The sequence below is a fragment of the Bos taurus genome, chromosome 29 (assembly GCF_002263795.3).
Source record: "Bos taurus isolate L1 Dominette 01449 registration number 42190680 breed Hereford chromosome 29, ARS-UCD2.0, whole genome shotgun sequence".
Classification (NCBI taxonomy): domain Eukaryota; kingdom Metazoa; phylum Chordata; class Mammalia; order Artiodactyla; family Bovidae; genus Bos; species Bos taurus.
The window spans coordinates 42835948-42853116 of record NC_037356.1 but is presented as its reverse complement, the minus strand read 5'-3'; the positions used below and the strand labels follow the sequence as shown (position 1 = coordinate 42853116).

General features: G+C 56.5%; 1 protein-coding gene across 1 annotated transcript; it reads right to left on the bottom strand.

Moving 5' to 3' along the window:
- Window positions 1-3038: 3038 nt before the first annotated feature.
- SLC22A12 (solute carrier family 22 member 12) lies at window positions 3039-11188 on the bottom strand. Its single transcript, XM_059883154.1, is given in 12 exon segments — window positions 3039-3216; window positions 3720-3895; window positions 3934-4037; window positions 4040-4078; window positions 4566-4804; window positions 5744-5859; window positions 6031-6154; window positions 8264-8385; window positions 8387-8421; window positions 8493-8647; window positions 9135-9238; window positions 9833-11188. Coding segments are annotated over 12 exon segments (1794 nt in total). The 5' UTR covers window positions 10235-11188.
- Window positions 11189-17169: the final 5981 nt, after the last annotated feature.

Genomic DNA, 17169 nt, shown 5'->3' with positions numbered 1-17169 from the left:
GCAGGCATTCCTTGGTGTCAAGAAGGGAACATCCTTACTCCAGAAATTTCTAGAGTGGCCTCGAACAGTCTATCGGAGTAGGGGATCAGAAAGAAGGACAGTGCAGGACTTGGAAGATGGACTCCCTTCTGAGTCATTGCCGTGTGGCTGTGCGATTGTGTTTTGCTCTCTGTGTGAGGCAGCTAAGAGCCCTGCCGCCCAAGGACTCAGTAGTGAGGAAAGACTCCTGGCCTCTGCCACTCACTCAGTGTGCTTGTCTGTAAGAGACAGTCCCCTTGGTCTTAACCCCTTCATCCTGTGCATCTGATGTTGAACTTACCGCCTGGGCCTGACCTGGGCTCCTGGTGTCTGGCTGGGCTGGCAGTGACCCCCAGGAGAGTCTGAACAGCATGGGGATGGGTGAAATTCTGCGTACCCTGCTCCTGGACACTGATACTTGCAGGGATGTGTCAGGAGATTCTAGGGGGTGGGAGGGGAGAACAAAGGACGGGGTTGGGGAAGAAGCTTACAGTGAAGCCTGGCTGACACCTTTGACTGTGAAGACCTGCACTGGCCAGGCAGGCCCCCAGGTGTGGGAACGCAAGCTCCGCCAGCGCGGGGGCTTTTTGGGCACGAGGCCCTCCTGGCAGTGGATGTGGGGCCTGTGTGGCCGGCGCTGCCCCTCTTCACACACCTCCCGGGTGAGCTGCAGGCCTGGCTGGAGGCAGGAGAATCGCCAAAGTGGGTCTTGAGGCATTTTCCTGTCCCCGCTGCCTGGGGCTTCTACTGCTATGATGGGGGGAGTGGGGGAAGGAGACTGAAGGGGCGCCTGGCAGGGGTGCCCTGCAGGGTGCCTAGCAGCTGCTGGGCCAGAAGCTCCCTGTGATGGATATCAAGAGGGAGGGTGCATCCCAGGTGAAGGCCTGCCGCTCGGGTGGCAGAGCCCAACTGATTGCAGGCCTGTGGTTGCTGCTGAGGGAGGCCCCTTTGCCCTTGGCAGGGCACTCACTCCGCCATGGTGATGACACTTTCTCCCTCACTGCCCCAGAGGGCCAGGGCCCTGGGCCTCCCAGCGTCCGGGTCCTGCTAAGTGAGGCTTCCCAAGTGGCGCTAGTGGTAAAGACCCTGCCTGCCAATGCAGGAGATGTAAGAGACGTGGGTTTGATCCCCGGGTCAGGAAGCTCCCCTGGAGGAGGAAATGGCAACCCACTCCAGTATTCTTGCCTGGAGAATCCCATGGACAGAGGAGCCTGGTGGACTACAGGTCATGGGATTGCAAAGAGTTGGGCACAACTGAAGTGGCTGAACACGCACACACGAGTTAAGTGAGGAGTGCCATGTGGGCACTAGGTGGGCCCCCCTGGGTCCTGGCAGGCTGAGACCACCTGGAAGGACCAGGAGCAAGGCCCTTCTGAATATGGGCAGACAGACGGCTCTGAGCACTTGCTGAGCTGGAAGACACACTCGGGGAGACGAGGAGTCATCTTCCACCAGCCCTGGGGTCTGCCTTCTGGAAGCCTCTGGCCACCCTGGGGCCCTAAGGAATGCTAAGCAAGGGGAAGTAAGGCGGCGGGGGCTCAGTTGGGCAGCAGGTGGACAAGACAGAAAGTCCAGGGCAGGGGGCACAGCCTCATCTTTGGGTATCTTTACCAATGCGATCCCCGCCCCATCCCCTTTGTCCTGGGGTCTTCACTGGAGGCAGATAGCTAAAGGTCAGGACCTCCCAGAGGCCCAGGCAGAGAAGACCAAGCCAGGGAGTGAGCCCATCTCCTGGGGCCAGGGAGCTGCTTCCTGATCTCCCGATAGCCTTCTCATGTGTGTGCCCACGTGTGCGTGTGTACACACCACTGATGTGTGTGTGTAGAGGTGTGTGGCGCTCTGCTGAGGCACCTGGAAGCAGAGACACAGGCAGACCAGAGAGCACCTGAGCTCAGGTCAGGGGAGGCTCAGCAGATGGCATGGCTGCTGGAGGCCTGCTGGGCACCCACGTGTGTGTGAGCTGGGCCATGAGAGCTCAGGGGTCATCCCTTTCCATCTGAGCCCTTGTCCCTGGTTTCCCTGTAAGTGGTGCCAGTGCAGGGGTTCTGGATGGTTCTCAGATGGTGTCTGTGCCCTCCAGAAGCTTCACCAAGCGCCGGGATTGTGAGGCCTGAGCGCAGGCTGGAGGGTAGTGGCCAGAGCTGGCTCCGGAGACCTTCGGACCTGGCTCGACTGCTGACGCTGCCCCCGTTTAGCTCGGTGTCACGGCAGTCAGTTTCTGTGAGCCTTGGTTTTCCCGCACGTAAATGGGGCCACATCTGCCTCAAAGGCTTCAGGAAAAGATGCAACGAGATGATGCCTTGAGGCGTCCAGCCTGGTCGGTGCCTGGTCCACAACAGAGGCTGGAAAATGCAGCCCCTGGCTGGCACTCAGGGCAGGAAAGCTGGCCTGGGAAAGGGTGGCCCCAGCAAGGAGTCCCCACTTCCCCTTCCAGGCAGACCCTGGGGCACATCACAGAGCCGGAGAGGGGCAGTTGTTCGTTCCTTTATTCGCTCTCTCATCTCCCTCGCACCACTGCCCCTCTGCTCTAGGGGAGCTGGGGACATGGGGACACCCCACCCTCTGGGAACTCACAGGCTGGTAGGCTGGGGGACAGGTGTGTGGTCACAGCCATGTGAGAATTTCACTAAAGCCCTGTGTTGGGCCCTGGGTCTGGGAGGAGGCGGGGGTTGTTGTCAGGGAGAGAAGGTGGCAGAGGCTATCCAGACAGAAGACATGGCCGGGTGGCTGGAGTTGGGAGGGCGTGGGAGGGACTGGAGCCATCTTTCTGATGAAGCTGAGGATATGAGACTTCACTGTTGCTCTTGCAGAGCCCCTGGGGTGCAGTGAAAAGCTGGCGAGGTTGTGAGGGGCTGGCGGTCAGCCTCCCAGCTCAGGGGCAGTGAGCGGTGAGGAAGCACGTGGTTGACTGCGGGCTCTGCTCCTCTCTGCGGCCTTGAGGGAGGGGCGGGTGACGGTGTACCGGGGAGACTCCTGCCAGTCACACCATCCTTTGCCCTTTCTGTGTTGGAGGCGGCTCCTTAGTGCCAGGCCAGGCTCAGCTGGAGGGGCAGCCCCCAGGCCCTCTGGAAAGGAAGGCCATTGCTGTCCTTCTGCCGAGAAGTCATCCCATCGCAGGCTTCCCAGGAGGCCCAAAACCCTGTGGATTTCAGGACAGGGTGTCCCTGGAAGCGTGTTGCCTTCTGTACCACTCTGTTCAGGAAAGACACGGAGGGGTTGTGTCTCGTGGGTGCAAGTTACTACTCCTGACCTGTGTCTGTCCTGAGGACTCGGGAGATACGGCTGCCCTGCTCTTGGGCACGTGATGGCGGATGGATGGGGAGTGACGCCCCCGATAGGCATCTCGGGGCTTTAGGAGTAGAGTCTGGGGCCCATGAGAATGTCCAGTACCACTACCACACCCTCAGCTCTCCACCTCACAAAATGCTGCCCCCTTGACCTCTCTCAAGGTGGAGCTGGGGATAGGTGGGCCACTCAGGTCTCAAATGGCGGAATGAAGGGCAGGGGAACCAAGTCCACACTGTCAGCTGGGAGACTGAGCCCTGGGTCTCTAGTCTCCCAAAGAGGCGCTGTGTGACTCCAGGCCAGTCCTGTCCCTCTCTGGGCCTCTGCTTCTCCCTTTGTCTGGCAATGGGGGTGGGTGGCCAGGCCTGCCCTGTTCTGGGGCTCCAGGGAGGGCGGAGGGAATGGTCGGGGATGCGTCCACTCACTGGATGGTGTTGGGCAGCGGCAGGTTCTGGGTTTCGGGCAGCACCAGCAGCGCAGCCAGGCCGCTCCGCACGGGTACCACCCCGCACACCAGCAGGGGCAGGGAGTCGCCATAGATGCGCAGTAGCCGGACTAGAGGCCCCAGGATGGCTCCTGCTTGGGTGGCCATCTGGCACAGGGCCCCAGGGGAGGCCACGCCCACAGCACCCTCCCAGCCCGGAAGTCCCGCTTCTGTGGGCCTCACCTGAGCACAGTGGGGAAGACCTCGGCAGTGTAGATGGCGAAGCAGGTGAAGGCAACCCCCACTCCCCGAGCCCCAGCACGGCGAGGGCTGAGCATAGGGCCCCCATCTCTGTGGATAGAAATGGGGTTGGCAGGCTTGTTGGCGGGGGTCCCAGGCTTTCCCCATGATCTTCCAAATGTCTGCTTGTCACCTCCACCTGGGTGTCCCCAGACCTCACACATGCACTGTGTCCTAAGTGACGACATTCCCTGCCCCACCACCCCCCGCCCAGTCTGCTCCCACCCAGACTCCCAGATCCAGACCCTGGGAGTCCTCCTCCACCCCCTCCATTTCTCTGCCCTTCCCAACACGCCTCCCCGCCAATCCCAGCAATCTATCACAGTTATTATTCTGTCTCCACAATTTTTCATGATGCTGTCCAGTGTGGACCGCCACCATCTCGTCCAGACGGCCCAGCAGCCTCCTTCCTAAGTGGGCCCTACTCTAGTCCAGTGCCCTCTTGATGGGGGAAAAAGAGGTCTCTTTTCGTGGCCTAAGCTCTCGCAGGTAGGGAACCTCTGGCTGCAGCCACGTGCATCCAGGCCCGCCTGCTCACCGTGGGGCACCAGCACATTGGCCAGGATGCAGAGCCCCGCCAGCACCAGGATCACAGCCTGTGTGGGCCGGCGGCCCAGGTGGCCCAGCAGCAGCAGGGTGCCGACCTTAGGGGGGATGTCCGGGACCACAATAAGGGCTTGGAGCAGGAAGATGTTGCTGCCTAGGGCCTGCAGGTCCAGGATCAGGCCATAGAAGGTGAAACCAAGGGCAAACTTGAGGGTGGGGGTGCGCAGGTGAATTCAGGCTGGGGATGGGGCAGCTGGTTTGCTCTCCGACCTGCTTCCAGCCTCCCCTGCTGGCTCTGTACCCATTGGTGGGGTGGTTGCTATGGACTACATTTCCCAGGTTCCCTTGCCAGTGCCGCGTCTCCTGAGCTTTGGCCAATGGGAGGCACTGGGGAGAGACTGGAGGCAGGACTAGGGCAAAGCTGAAGTGTTGCTCCCTCTCCGGGCACCTTGTTGCCAGTGGCTGCGTCCTCTCCATGGCTCCAGCTTCCACTGACCAGCCCCTTTCTCTGTGGTCCTGCCTCCTGGTCTCTGATAACCCCTCTCCCTCCTCTCTGGTTCTTCCAAACTAGGGTGCGTGCGTGCATGCTAAGCTTCATCAGTCGTGTCTGACTCTTGTGATCCTATGGACTTAGCCCACCAGGATCCTCTGTCCATGGGATTCGCTAGGCAAGAATACTGGAGTGGGTTGCCATGCCCTCCTCTGGGGAATCTTCCTGACCCAGGGATAGAACCTGGGTCTCTTACGTCTCCTGCATTGGCAGGGGGGTTCTTTACCACTAGCGCCACCTGGGAAGCCCCAGGGTAGATGTGCCTTTCTGCCGCTGAGTTCTCCAACTGCCTCCTCTGTCTGTTGGGCTCTGTGGTTCTCCCAGCAACTTTGCTATGTATCCTCCTTGCTAATCTCTCCTGTTGACCTGTCCCGGCCTGAGTCCTCCTGGCCCTGGGCAGTTTCCTGTGGGAGCCTGATGGAGGGAGTCGGTGCTGCAGGCCTGGTCTTAGAGGCCCTCTCAGCCAGTGGGGCCAGTAGAAGAGTCAGCAGAGCCAGTGGATGCCAGCAGAGCCCTGACTCCAGGCTCCCTGGCTGCTGGTGGCCCGAGGGTCAGCCAGAGGCGGAGGTTGGGGCCGGGTGGGGTGGGGGTTGTTAAGCGCACATTAGAGGGGCATCTACCCGCACAGGATGAAGACACAGGTCCAGAGGCCCAGTCCAGGAGTGTGGAGCAGAGCGACCAGGCTGCCAGGAGTCTGGCTCACACTCAGCTCTTCCTGCTTGGCTGAGCGCAAGACCTGGATGGAGGGTGGGGAGGGTTGTCAGCATGCGGTCAATGGCCTGGCCCTCCTCCCTACGACCCCCATCCTGGGGGCCTGGGGCCCTCCATCCGTCTGCCAGGGACCCTGTTCAGGGACAGGAGAGGGTCTGAGGGTTGAGCCCTGGGGGAAGGCCCAGCCTCGCCTCACCTCGATGGTCAGCGCGTCCCCCACTGCCCTCTTCCCGCTGATGGTGGCCACCTTCTGTAGCTCCCGCAGGCCCCGCTCCAGCCTGCCCATAATAAGGAGCCATCGTGCCGACTCTGCCAGCCACCTGGGGTTGGGGAGAGGGAGGAGAGCAGGAGGTCTCTGCCTGTGCCCCCCAGGGCCTGGCCTGCACGAGCCTCTCTGCCCCTTCTGCCAAAGGAGTGGCCTCACTGGCTGCCCCAGGCTCAGGGTGGCTGAAGTCGGGGGGCAGGGGGGTTGGCAAGCAGCAAAGGGCGCTGGCTGCGGGGGCCAGGTCCTTTCTGCCTCCTCCCTCTCTTGGGCTGGGGTTGGGGGTCCCTGTCCTTCCTTCCTGCCTCCCTCCTGACCCCGAGGCCCTTCCCCCGGCCTCACCTGGGAGCCAGGGCTGGGAGGGCCTGTGTGCAGTGAACACGCCCCTGATGGCTCCAGGACCGCCGTCCTGCAGGCCCACCAGGGGCCCCACTGTCCAGCCCTCCTGAACGTCACAGGGCCCTCCTGCCCGCCTTTCACCCCATGGCCACTCCTTCCTGCCTGAGCTGGCCCCTCCCCTGGAGCCCCTTCCTGCAAACATCCTCACACCCATGGTGGGGCTCAGACCCCCTCCACCTGCACCGTTAGTCACCAGCGCCTGTCGCCTCTAGCGCCCCCTGCAGGCGACCAGCCCACGGCCCTTGCCTCACTTTTGGCCCATTCGCCCATGCCAGGCAACAGTCACCACCTCCTGGGTGCCAGTCAGCCCCACGCCTCCCAGCACCCCCTCCCTGTGGCAGGACCTAACCCCTAACACTAGTTTGTCTCCCAGCCCCTCAACATCAAGCCCAGACCCCCTGCACCATCCAGGCTTCGGACCCCTTTCTGTGCCCAGCACCCTGCACGGGCTCCTGCCGCTGGACACAGGTGCCCCAGCCAGACACGCTCCCCCCGCAGCAGGTGGGGCCCTGAGGTCCTTGGGGGTTTGCAGAGCCAGAGAGGGGGATTAAAGCGCACATCAGAGGTAGAGTTGACAAGACCCCGTGACCTGCTGGACTAGGTGTGCGGGAGCCGTGAAGGAGAGGGAGGTGTCAGGGTGACTCTGACTCCAGTACCTGTGGGTGGGGGCTGCTGTCAACGCTGGGGAGGCCCCGGGGAGGAGCGGGTCTAAGGAGATGCCACGTTTGTGATGCTGAGACAGTAGAGATGGGGACGTCACCCAGGTGGCTGGAGGCCGTGGAGAGGCAGGCTGGGGCGGGGTGGGGGCCTGCAGCGTTTGGAGAAGGAGAGCCATGGGCACAGGGGCGGTCCTGGGAGAGGACAGTTGTGCCCTTTCATGGGCTGCAGGGCCCGAGCGACAGGTGGCCGGGCAAGGGTGGCGGGGTCATTGGCGTGGGTTGGCATGTGCAGACGTGTCTCACGATGAGAAATTGGGTTGGAAGAGAAGCAGAGAAGCTGGTGGGAACTGAGCGGCCATGGGGTCCCCTCCTCAGATGGGCCCCCTAAACTGAGTGGTCTGTGATACTCTGATGTATGGGATTTCTCTCCTGCTCATCGCTGTCTCCCCGGGCACAGCCAGGGCCCCGACTGTGCTGGTGCTCAGTGGCCATTTGTTGGAGTGATGAAGTAGCGGAGTCACAAATGCACGTGTGCCCATAGCCCCTGCGTGGGCCTGTCTGCCAGGGCAAGCGGGCCAGCATCAGCACCGGGCCCTGGAGTCCGCCTCACTGACCTCTGCCCTTCACTCTCGTGATATGGGGGCCAGTCTGCCAACCCCGAAGGCCGCTGGCTGGGTAGAGGTACCTCTGCTCAGAGCTGCTGCATGAGATGTGATTGCCTCCTGCTCTGAGGAGTGACTGTGTTCTCGGAGTGCTGTGTGTGGTGTGTGTGTGTGTGTGTTGTAGCTTTGCATCCCATCCGCCCCGACCTGGCCTAGTGCTGCCAGGCCTGGCACAAGGGAAGGGCTCAGAACACGTGCCCGGAGGCACACATGCCAAGGCAGGCAAGGACAGGGGAGGGGACGGGCTGAGAGGTGATGGGCAGGGAGGGGGAGGAGACGCCTGGGAGGAGCAGGGGAAGGAGAGGCCCTGCCTCGGGGTGTGGGGGGTGGGGGGAGCTGGGGCCATGCCAGGCTCCTGTGGCTCCCCTCTGGCTTTCTGCATCCCAGGCCTCTGCACCCAGGGTGGAGGGTGGGTCTCCTGCAGGGAGGGAGCTGGGCGGCACCCACCAGGAGTACACAAAGCAGAGGAAGCAGGGAACGGAGACAGCCAGCTGCTGCAGCACGCCATAGGCCACCGCAGCCAGGAGGACCCGGCCGAAGGTGTAGCCCAGGGAGTTCAGAGTCACCACTGAAGACGCGGGCTTGTGCTGACATCCACTCTGCCACTGCAAGACCAAGTGGGTTGGCCTGGGAGCCCGCACTAGCCTCCCCTGCCCGGCCAGGGTCGGGGACCTACGGAGAATGAAGGTGTTCAGCGTGGTGCCCACCACGGTGAAGGCCGTCAGGAAGCGGAAGAGGCAGTACATGGAGAAGGTGGGGGTGAAGGCAGCCGCCGTGGCTGCCATGGCCACCCGAAGGTGGATCCAGGTCAGCACCCGCCGGCGCCCAAACCTGCGGCATGCATGCGGGGAGGGCGGCTGGGTCCACGGGGTGCCACGGCGCTGGCCGTGGGGGTCTGGACCGCTGGAGCCCGCCCTCTGCTTGCCCACTGAGCGACTCCCGGGTCCAGACCCACATTCTGCATCCACAGAGAGAGGGCTTGTGAGCACAGGAAGCGGCCCCTGAGGCACTGGGCAGGGGGTGAGCTCCCCGTCAGCAGTGGCAGCCAAGCAGCAGCTGGTCAGCCAAGCAGCAACCTGTGGCTGAGCAGGCTTTAGCAGTGAATGTTTGATGAGAACAATGACCTTTCATGGCCCCAGAGGGGAGTCCGTGAGGCCGAGGCCCAGAGAGGGACTGAGCTTGCTCAGCGGCACAGCTGGAGGGTCTCAGGAGAAAGACCCACATCAAATGGAGTTTTCTCCCCAGACCCGCCAGCTCAGGGCCAGTCAGGGCCCGGAGTCTTGGGGCGCAGCGGCAGCGAGGGGACCAGGCACCTCACCTGTCAGAGACTTGGCTCCACACAGCCGCTCCCACCGGGTTCCCGGCCAGGTAGATGGACTGCGCCATGGGCCTCAGGGCCTGAGCGTCACACACCAGGTCCCACTGGTGGGAGAGGAGTGGACCGGGGATCTGAGCTCAGGAGGCGGGAAAGGGGCCGGCGAGGGTGCTAGATGGGAAGGCCCAGGGAGCTAGGGCTGGGTGTCCGGCCCGGTGACCTTGGGGGTCATCACCCCTTGCCTAAGCCCCTCCTTAGCTCCCTGTTGCCCCAGGTCCGGGGTCAGGCCCTCTCTGGGCTCATCCGCCTCCTTGCCGGGCCCTTCTACAGTAGCTACCCACGCTGGCGCCTTCTCCCGGCTTTCAGAGGCCGCTTCCCTCTGTTTCATAGAGTCCCCTTCCTGCTTGCTGGGTGGGCCGCCTCTCCTGTCTCCCACATCCGCTGGAGGTTGCCTCTGGGAACCCAGTGACTCTTTGTGGACTGCCCCTGAGGTTCCTGCAAGCTCATTCCTGCCATCAACCCTGGTAGGATGATGTGGCCAAGGAGGAACTGGAAGCTGCCTGTGAATGTGGAGGCCAACAGTGGTGGGACTCCCCCTGCCGTCCCTCAGGACTGGGCCATTTTGAATCCAGCCGACTGTGATCTGTACCTTGGCCTCTAGGGTGTCAGGACTTGGGGAGGGTCTGAGGGGAGGCCCCTGCCTTGGTCACGATGGTGGAGGTGAAGGCGCTGCGGTCGCAGACCCAGCTGTCCACACACGGCTCCGTGTCGGCCTCGCTCCAGTTGGTGGCCGTGGCGTTGGGGTCCAAGAGCTGCCACTGTGGGTGGCGGAAGCGGCGACACTGGTGGGGCCCACGGCTGGGGCCTGGTGGGATGGAGACAGCCAGGAGGGCCTGGGGGTCCAGGGCCCTGGGGACACTGGCCTGGGCCATGCTGTTGTCCAGGAGGGGCACCCAGCAGCGGTGGCTGGGCGCGGCGGCTGAGAAGTTCTCCAGGACATTCTGAGGGGCGAGCCACGTGATGGGGACCACCAGGGCCACCATCTGGGGAACCTGGAACCGGCCCCGGCTGCCCCCTCGGTCCAGGAGTTCAGAAAAAGCCATGGAGCCTGCCTGGATGCGCCCACCTCACAGAGGCTGCCCAGGGCATGGCAGCAGTGCCCGCCATGCAGATTCAGCCTGGGGGGTGTCTGGGCGCCGTCACTCAGGGTGGCTCTGGCTGGGACCTAAGTCTATGAGGTGTGACCTTGAAGCCACCAGCACCTCCCCAGAGACACAGCTGCCCCTGGACCTCTGGGAGAAGCTGGACTGGGGAAGTGGGGAAAGAGGAGGCTGAAGTCACTCAGGCTGGGGTCACTGTGACCAGGTGACGAAGAGGGCTTCGTAGTCACTTCCTCGGGTAAAGTTTAACCCAGCTCTGGGGGAGGGACAGATTCAGAGGTCCCGCAGCTCCCACCCTGCGTGGGCTGGGCGGCCTCAGCTCTGCCCCTCTGCACCCCTGCCGCCTCGTACCTGCCTGTGCCAGGGGCACTGAGGGCTGACCCAGGAGAGGCGCTGCCCGGGGTCCTCTCAACCTGGGGGCTGGCGTGAGGCTGGAGCGACATCCGTGCTTTGTGAGGACTCTGTGTGTGTGTGTGTGTGTGTGTGTGTGTGTGTAGCCCGAGTCACCAGCAGGCATCCAAACCCCATGCGTCCCAGCCAGCGCCGTGGCCCAGCCCCCCGCCCACGGCCCCTCCCTTCCACATGTCTGCCGTCATTAATGCCCTCCCCTCCACCGCTTTGCTCTCTTGAGTCTTTCAGTGTCTCCAGGCACCCCGTGGGTTCCTCAAGTTCAGCATCACCCCAAGATCTCTGCCCCCTCCTCAAATCCACTCCTCGATCCCTAATCTTATTTCACATCTCCCGCACCCCACCTGTCAACCCCTCCAGTGGCCGAGCCCTGCTAACTCCTCCTCCCTCACCTCTGTGTCTCTACAGCTGTCCCCTCCCTGGTCTCCCTGCCCCTGTTCCTGTCCCTTCAGCCCATCCCCACACTACAAAACCCTCCTGTTGAATCCTGCTTAAAAGCCAGGGGCCCCCCTCTCAGCAGTGCAGCAGGAGCTGGCCAACCTCCCACAGCCGAGGTGGGGTGGGGAGCAGTGCACGCTGGGTGGGGGACTCAAGAAAGATTGGACCCGAGCCAGGAGAGACCTCCTTGGTTGCAAGGGGGTTGATTGTCCAGGTTAAAGCCAGAGGCCACATTCCCAGGTGGTGTTAGTGATAAAGAACCTGCCTGCCAATGCAGGAGATATAAGAGATGTGGGTTCGATCCCTGGGTCGGGAAGATCCCCTGGAGGAGGGCACAGCAACCCTCTCCAGTATTCTTGCCTGGAGAACCCCAGGGACTGAGGAACCTGGGGGCTGTGGCCCATAGTGTCACAAAGAGTCGGACGTGACTGAAGTGACTTAGCATGCTTGCATGTATACACGAGTACACAGATGCATGTGCCTATGTGTGTACACGAGTGCACGGATGTGTGTGCACATCTATGTACGAGTGTATTCAAGTACGTGTGTGACATCTGGCAGGTAGATGGTAGGCAGTGGAGCAGCGATGGTGACCCAGCTTGTTCTCACGTGTTTTGGGTGTGAGACCGCCCCTCCCCCACCCACTACTTCTTTCTGTCTTGCCCACTCTTCCCTCTGCTCATTCATGTAGTTCACAGGTACAACCTCTTCACCTCCCTGGCCTCTGTGCCCCAACCTACCCACTCCCACGAACACCCTGTATTGGCCCAGTGGGCTCCTGCCATTGCTCAGACAGTGCCCCTAGCCTGAAATGCGGTCTCCTGGCTCACCCTGGGCCACATCCTGCCCGTACCATAAGACCCTCCTCCTCCAGGGAGCTCTCCTTGCTTACTCCTGCCTCCCCCTGGAGCTCAGAGTGGGCAGTGGAGCCCCATCTTCACACCGTCCTGCACTTTCTGTTATTGTCCAGCTGGCCTCATTTCCATCTGGTTCATGTTGGGCAGAAACCCTTCTTTAGAGCATTCTCGGAACCCAGGTTTGGACAGCAAACAAAGGTTCCATGAAGACATGCTTCAACTGGTTTTAAAAATAACTTCTTCCCCCACCCCCCATAATAAAATTAATGTATGCACCTTCCAAAAAATTCAGAAAATATTGAAAGGTAATAAGAAAACGAAGATCACTCCTAAAGTCACCAACCATGATCACCACTGGTAACACTTTGGTGTGAATACTTCCACACACTATTTTAATCAATGTGAGTTTGATCCCTGAGTTGGGAAGATCCCCTGGAGCAGGAAATGGCAATGGCACCCCACTCCAGTATTCTTGCCTGGAAAATTCCATGGACAGAGGAGCCTGGCGAGCTACAGTCCACGGGGTCACAAAGAGTCAGACACGACTGAGCGACTGAGCACAGCACAGCACGTTCTGCTTCAGAAGCTTGGAATGGAAACTAAGCTTAACATCTTTTGTAAAATCCAAGCGAAAGTGTTACGAAGGTTTTTTTTTTTTTTTCCATTTTCATCTTATTCATGATTAAAAAAAAATTATTGGAATATAGCTGATTTACAATGTTGTATTAGTTTCGGGTGTACAGCATAGCGATTCAGCTTCATATATATATATACTTATTTTTATACAGATTATTTTCCCTTACAGAATATTGAGTAGCGTTCCCTGTGCTGTGTAGCAGGTCCTTCTTGGCTCTCTATTTTATATGTACTAGTGTGTATGTTAACCCCAAGCTTCTAATTTATCTTCGGCCCCTCTTGCATTTCTTCTTAGGTCACCCTAAGTCTGTTTTCGAAATCTATGAGTCTTATCCATTTTGTACGTAATGGATAAGATTATGTACATCCATATACATGCATTGGAAACCAAAGTCCTAACTACTGGACAGTCCCAACTTAGCTCTTTTAAAAAATATTTATTTTTCTGCGATGGGTCTTGGTTGTGGCACACAGGATCTTCAGCCTTCATTGCGGCCCTGGGCCCTAGTTCCTTGATCGGGGGTGGAACCCGGGCCCCTTGCGTTGGGAGTGCTGCGTCTTAGCCACTGGGCCAGCAGGGAATCCCTTTTAGTGCTTTTCTAAATGTGAGAAGGTGCATGAGTTTGAGTTCATAAAAAATTCCTCCTGAAAGTAGCTAATTATCAGAATGCCTTTTCTGCAAGGTTTCCAGGGCATAAAGTACCTCATGTTGATCTTTGGCCTCAATTTTTTTTAGGACTATTGTAGGTCCGAGACTATAGTGGCTAATGACTTGATTCTTGTAGAACTGGACGGTAGGCAACATTCTTTATTTTACAGTCCCTTCCCTTTCGATCCTAATTCCGACCAAGGTTTAGGAGGCGTTCTGTGTCCAGTTTGTCCAGCCACGCTAGGAATGCTCATTTCAGGGTCAGGCAAGGATTTTGCTGATCGGCCTCTCAGTGTGCTATTCCTGGATTAGGCCCTTCTGGTGCCTGCATGCCCAGTCGTGGCCAACTCTTTACAACCCCGTGGACCCGCCAGGCTCTTCTGTCCATGGGATTCTCCAGGCAAGAGCACTAGAGTGGGTTGCCACTCTCTTCTCCAGGGGATCTTCCTGACCCAAGGACTGAAGCCCCGTCTCTTGTATCTCCTGTATTGGCAGGTAGATTGTTTACCACTGAGCCATATGGGAAGCCCTAGGCCCTGTTAACAGTAGCCAAAAGCCTCTGTCTTACTAGTTTCTGTGGTTCAGGAAATGGTTCTGCCTTGTTGCTTCTTCCCGTGTTTAGTCGCACTACCACTGATCTTATAGAGCTGGATATTTTATGTATCGTTTCAAGGCCTCTTGTGTGCTGTGGGTTCCGTCGTGTCTGACTCTTTGTGACCCCTTGGACTGTAGCCCACTAGGCTCCTCTGTCCATGGGATTTCCCAGGTGCTGTGGCCCCACAGCAAGTAGGCATCGAAAGTGGTCGACGCACAGTCTGGGAAAAAGAAACTAGAGACAGAAAGAAAGTTTTAAAGATGGGACTCGGGGACTCCAGACCTCTTGGATCAAGAGCCCTGTTCCTCGGAGCCACATCCCTTTTATTTAGTTTCTTGGCAAGCAGAAATTATCTGCAGTGCTACAATGAAGTCAGCCTCCTGTGTCCCCAGTCACGTCTCCCGTTTTATTGATTACTTTAAACTATCTTTGTTATTTTCTTGTACAAGGGCTATCACCTGGCTGGAGGTCATAGACCCGCACATGCCTTGGGCAAACATCTTAATGTGTGCACAAGCAGCGTTCTGAACTTGCGCTGACCCGGCGTTCCAAGGTCCACACTACGTTTTTCCTTAGCAGGGCATGACAACTCCAACTGATCAACCTGATATACTTTTATTTGGGTTATGCTGTACTGCTATATTTTGCTTTTATTCTTTTCCCATGGTGATTTTCTCATGGCTTAGCCAGAGCAACAGGCGGCTGACTATTAACCCCTGCATATCTCCCTTTTTGTAGCAGAAGATATGTTGATCTTGCAACATCTTTCTTCAATAGTTCTTGGAGGGTTTTTTGCATGCATCTGAGGACTAAAGACAAGATTATAGTGAAACAGCAAAACATAGCTAGTGTTCCAATGAGACCACCTCTGATACCTTTGATCCACTTGAGAAGACACAATGCCAGGAGTGTTCAGATTGGTTATATTCCTGGGGGGTTACACAGAAAGCAGTAATGTTCCAGTCACATTTTAATGTACTTGTAATTTAAGATTTTGTACTTCTTCTTCTAAGAGTAGGACTGCAGTTCCTAAATCCACTAACCTGTTGTTAATCTCCTTATCTATGTGAGATTTGTCTCCCCAAATGGAACTGGCATTTTTACACCATTTCTGCACAAAAGTGGTGGTTTGCACCATCTGACAGAGAGCCAGTTCTGCCACTGGCGCTGTGGTGGTGATGGCAATAATGTCCATTATGGTGGCAATAAGGAGCCCAATTTTCCACAGTTTGTTGTGATCCACACAGACAAAGGCCTTGGCAGAGTCAGTAAAGCAGAAGTAGATGTTTTTCTGGAACTCTCTCACTTTTTTGATGATCCAACAGATATTGGCAATTTTATCTCTGGTTCCTCTGCCTCTTCTCAATCCAGTTGAACATCTGGAAGTTCACAGTTCATGTACTGTTGAAGCCTGGCTTGGAGAATTTTGAGCATTACTTTTCTAGTGTGTGAGATGAGTGTAATTGTGCGGTAGTTTGAGCATTCTTTGTCATTGCCTTTCTTAGGGATTGGAATGAAAACTGTGGCCACTACTGAGTTTTCCAAATTTGCTGGCATATTGAGTGCAGCACTTTCATAGCATCATCTTTTAGGATTTGAAACAGCTCAACTAGAATTCCATCACCTCCACAAGCTTTGTTCATAGTGATGCTTCCTAAGGCCTACTTGACTTCGCATTCCAGGATGTCTGGTTTTAGGTGAGTGATTACACCACCTTGGTTATCTGGGTTATTAAGATCTTTTTTGTATAATTCTTCTCTGTATCTTGCCACCTCTTCTTAATATCTTCTGCTTCTGTTAGGTCCATACCATTTCTGTCCTTTATCGAGCCCATCTTTGCATGAAATGTTCCCTTGGTATCTCTAATTTTCTTGAAGAGATCTCTAGTCTTTCCCATTCTATTGTTTTCCTCTATTTCTTGGCATTGATCACTGAGGAAGGCTTTCTTATCTCTCTTTGCTATTCTTTGGAATTCTACATTCAAATGGGTATATCTTTCCTTTTCTCCTTTGCCTTTAGCTTCTCTTCTATTCACAGCTGTTTGTAAGGCCTCCTCAGATAACCATTTTGCTTTTTTGCATTTCTTTTTCTTGGGGATGGTCTGAATCACTGCCTCCTGTACAATGTCATGAACCCCCGTCCATTGTTCTTCAGGCACTCTGTCTATCAGATCTAATCCCTTGAATCTGTTATTTCCACTGCATAATTGTAAGGGATTTGATATAGGTCATACCTGAATGGTCTAGTGGTTTTCCCTACTTTCTTCTATTTAAGTCTGAATTTGGCAATAAGGAGTTCATGATCTGTGCCACAGTCAGCTCCTGGTCTTGTTTTTGCTGACTGTATAGAGCTTCTCCATCTTTGGCTGCAGAGAATATAATCAGTCTGATTTCGATATTGAACATCTCGTGATGTCCATGTGTGATTTTCAACAAACTGTGGGAAATTCTTAAAGAAATACCAGAAAGGAATACCAGATCACCTGACCTGCCTCCTGAGAAATCTGTATGCAGGTCAAGAAGCAACAGTTAGAACTGGACATGGAACAACAGATTGGTTCCATATTGGGAAAGGAGTACATCAAGGCTGTATATTGTCACCCGGCTTATTTAACTTATATGCAGAATACATCATGTGAGATGCTGGGCTGGATGCACACAAGCTGGAATCAAGATTGCTGGAAGAAGTATCAATAACCTTAGATATGCAGATGATACCACCCTTATGGCAGAAAGTGAAAAAGAACTAAAGAGCCTCTTGATGAAAGTGAAAGCGGAGAGTGAAAAAGTTGGCTTAAAACTCAACATTCAGAAAACGAAGATCATGGCATCTGATCCCATCACTTCATGGCAAATAGATGGGGAAACAATGGAAACTGAAAAACTTTATTTTGGGGGGGCTCCAAATCAGTGCAGATGGTGACTGCAGCCATGAAATTCAAAGATACTTGCTCCTTGGAAAAAAAGGTTGTGACCAACATAGCATATTAAAAAGCAGAGACATTACTTTGCCAACAAAGGTCAGTCTAATCAAAGCTATGGTTTTTCTAGTAGTCATGTATGGATGTGAGAGTTGGACTATAAAGAAAGCTGAGTGCTGAAGAATCGATGCTTTTGAACTGTGGTGTTGGAGAAGACTTTTGAGAGTCCCTTGGACAGCAAGGAGATCCAATCAGTCCATCCTAAAGGAAATCAGTCCTGAATATTCATTGGAAGGACATGCTGAAGCTGAAACTCCAATACTTTGGCCACCTCATGCGAAAAACTGACTCATTTGAAAAGACTCTGATGCTGGG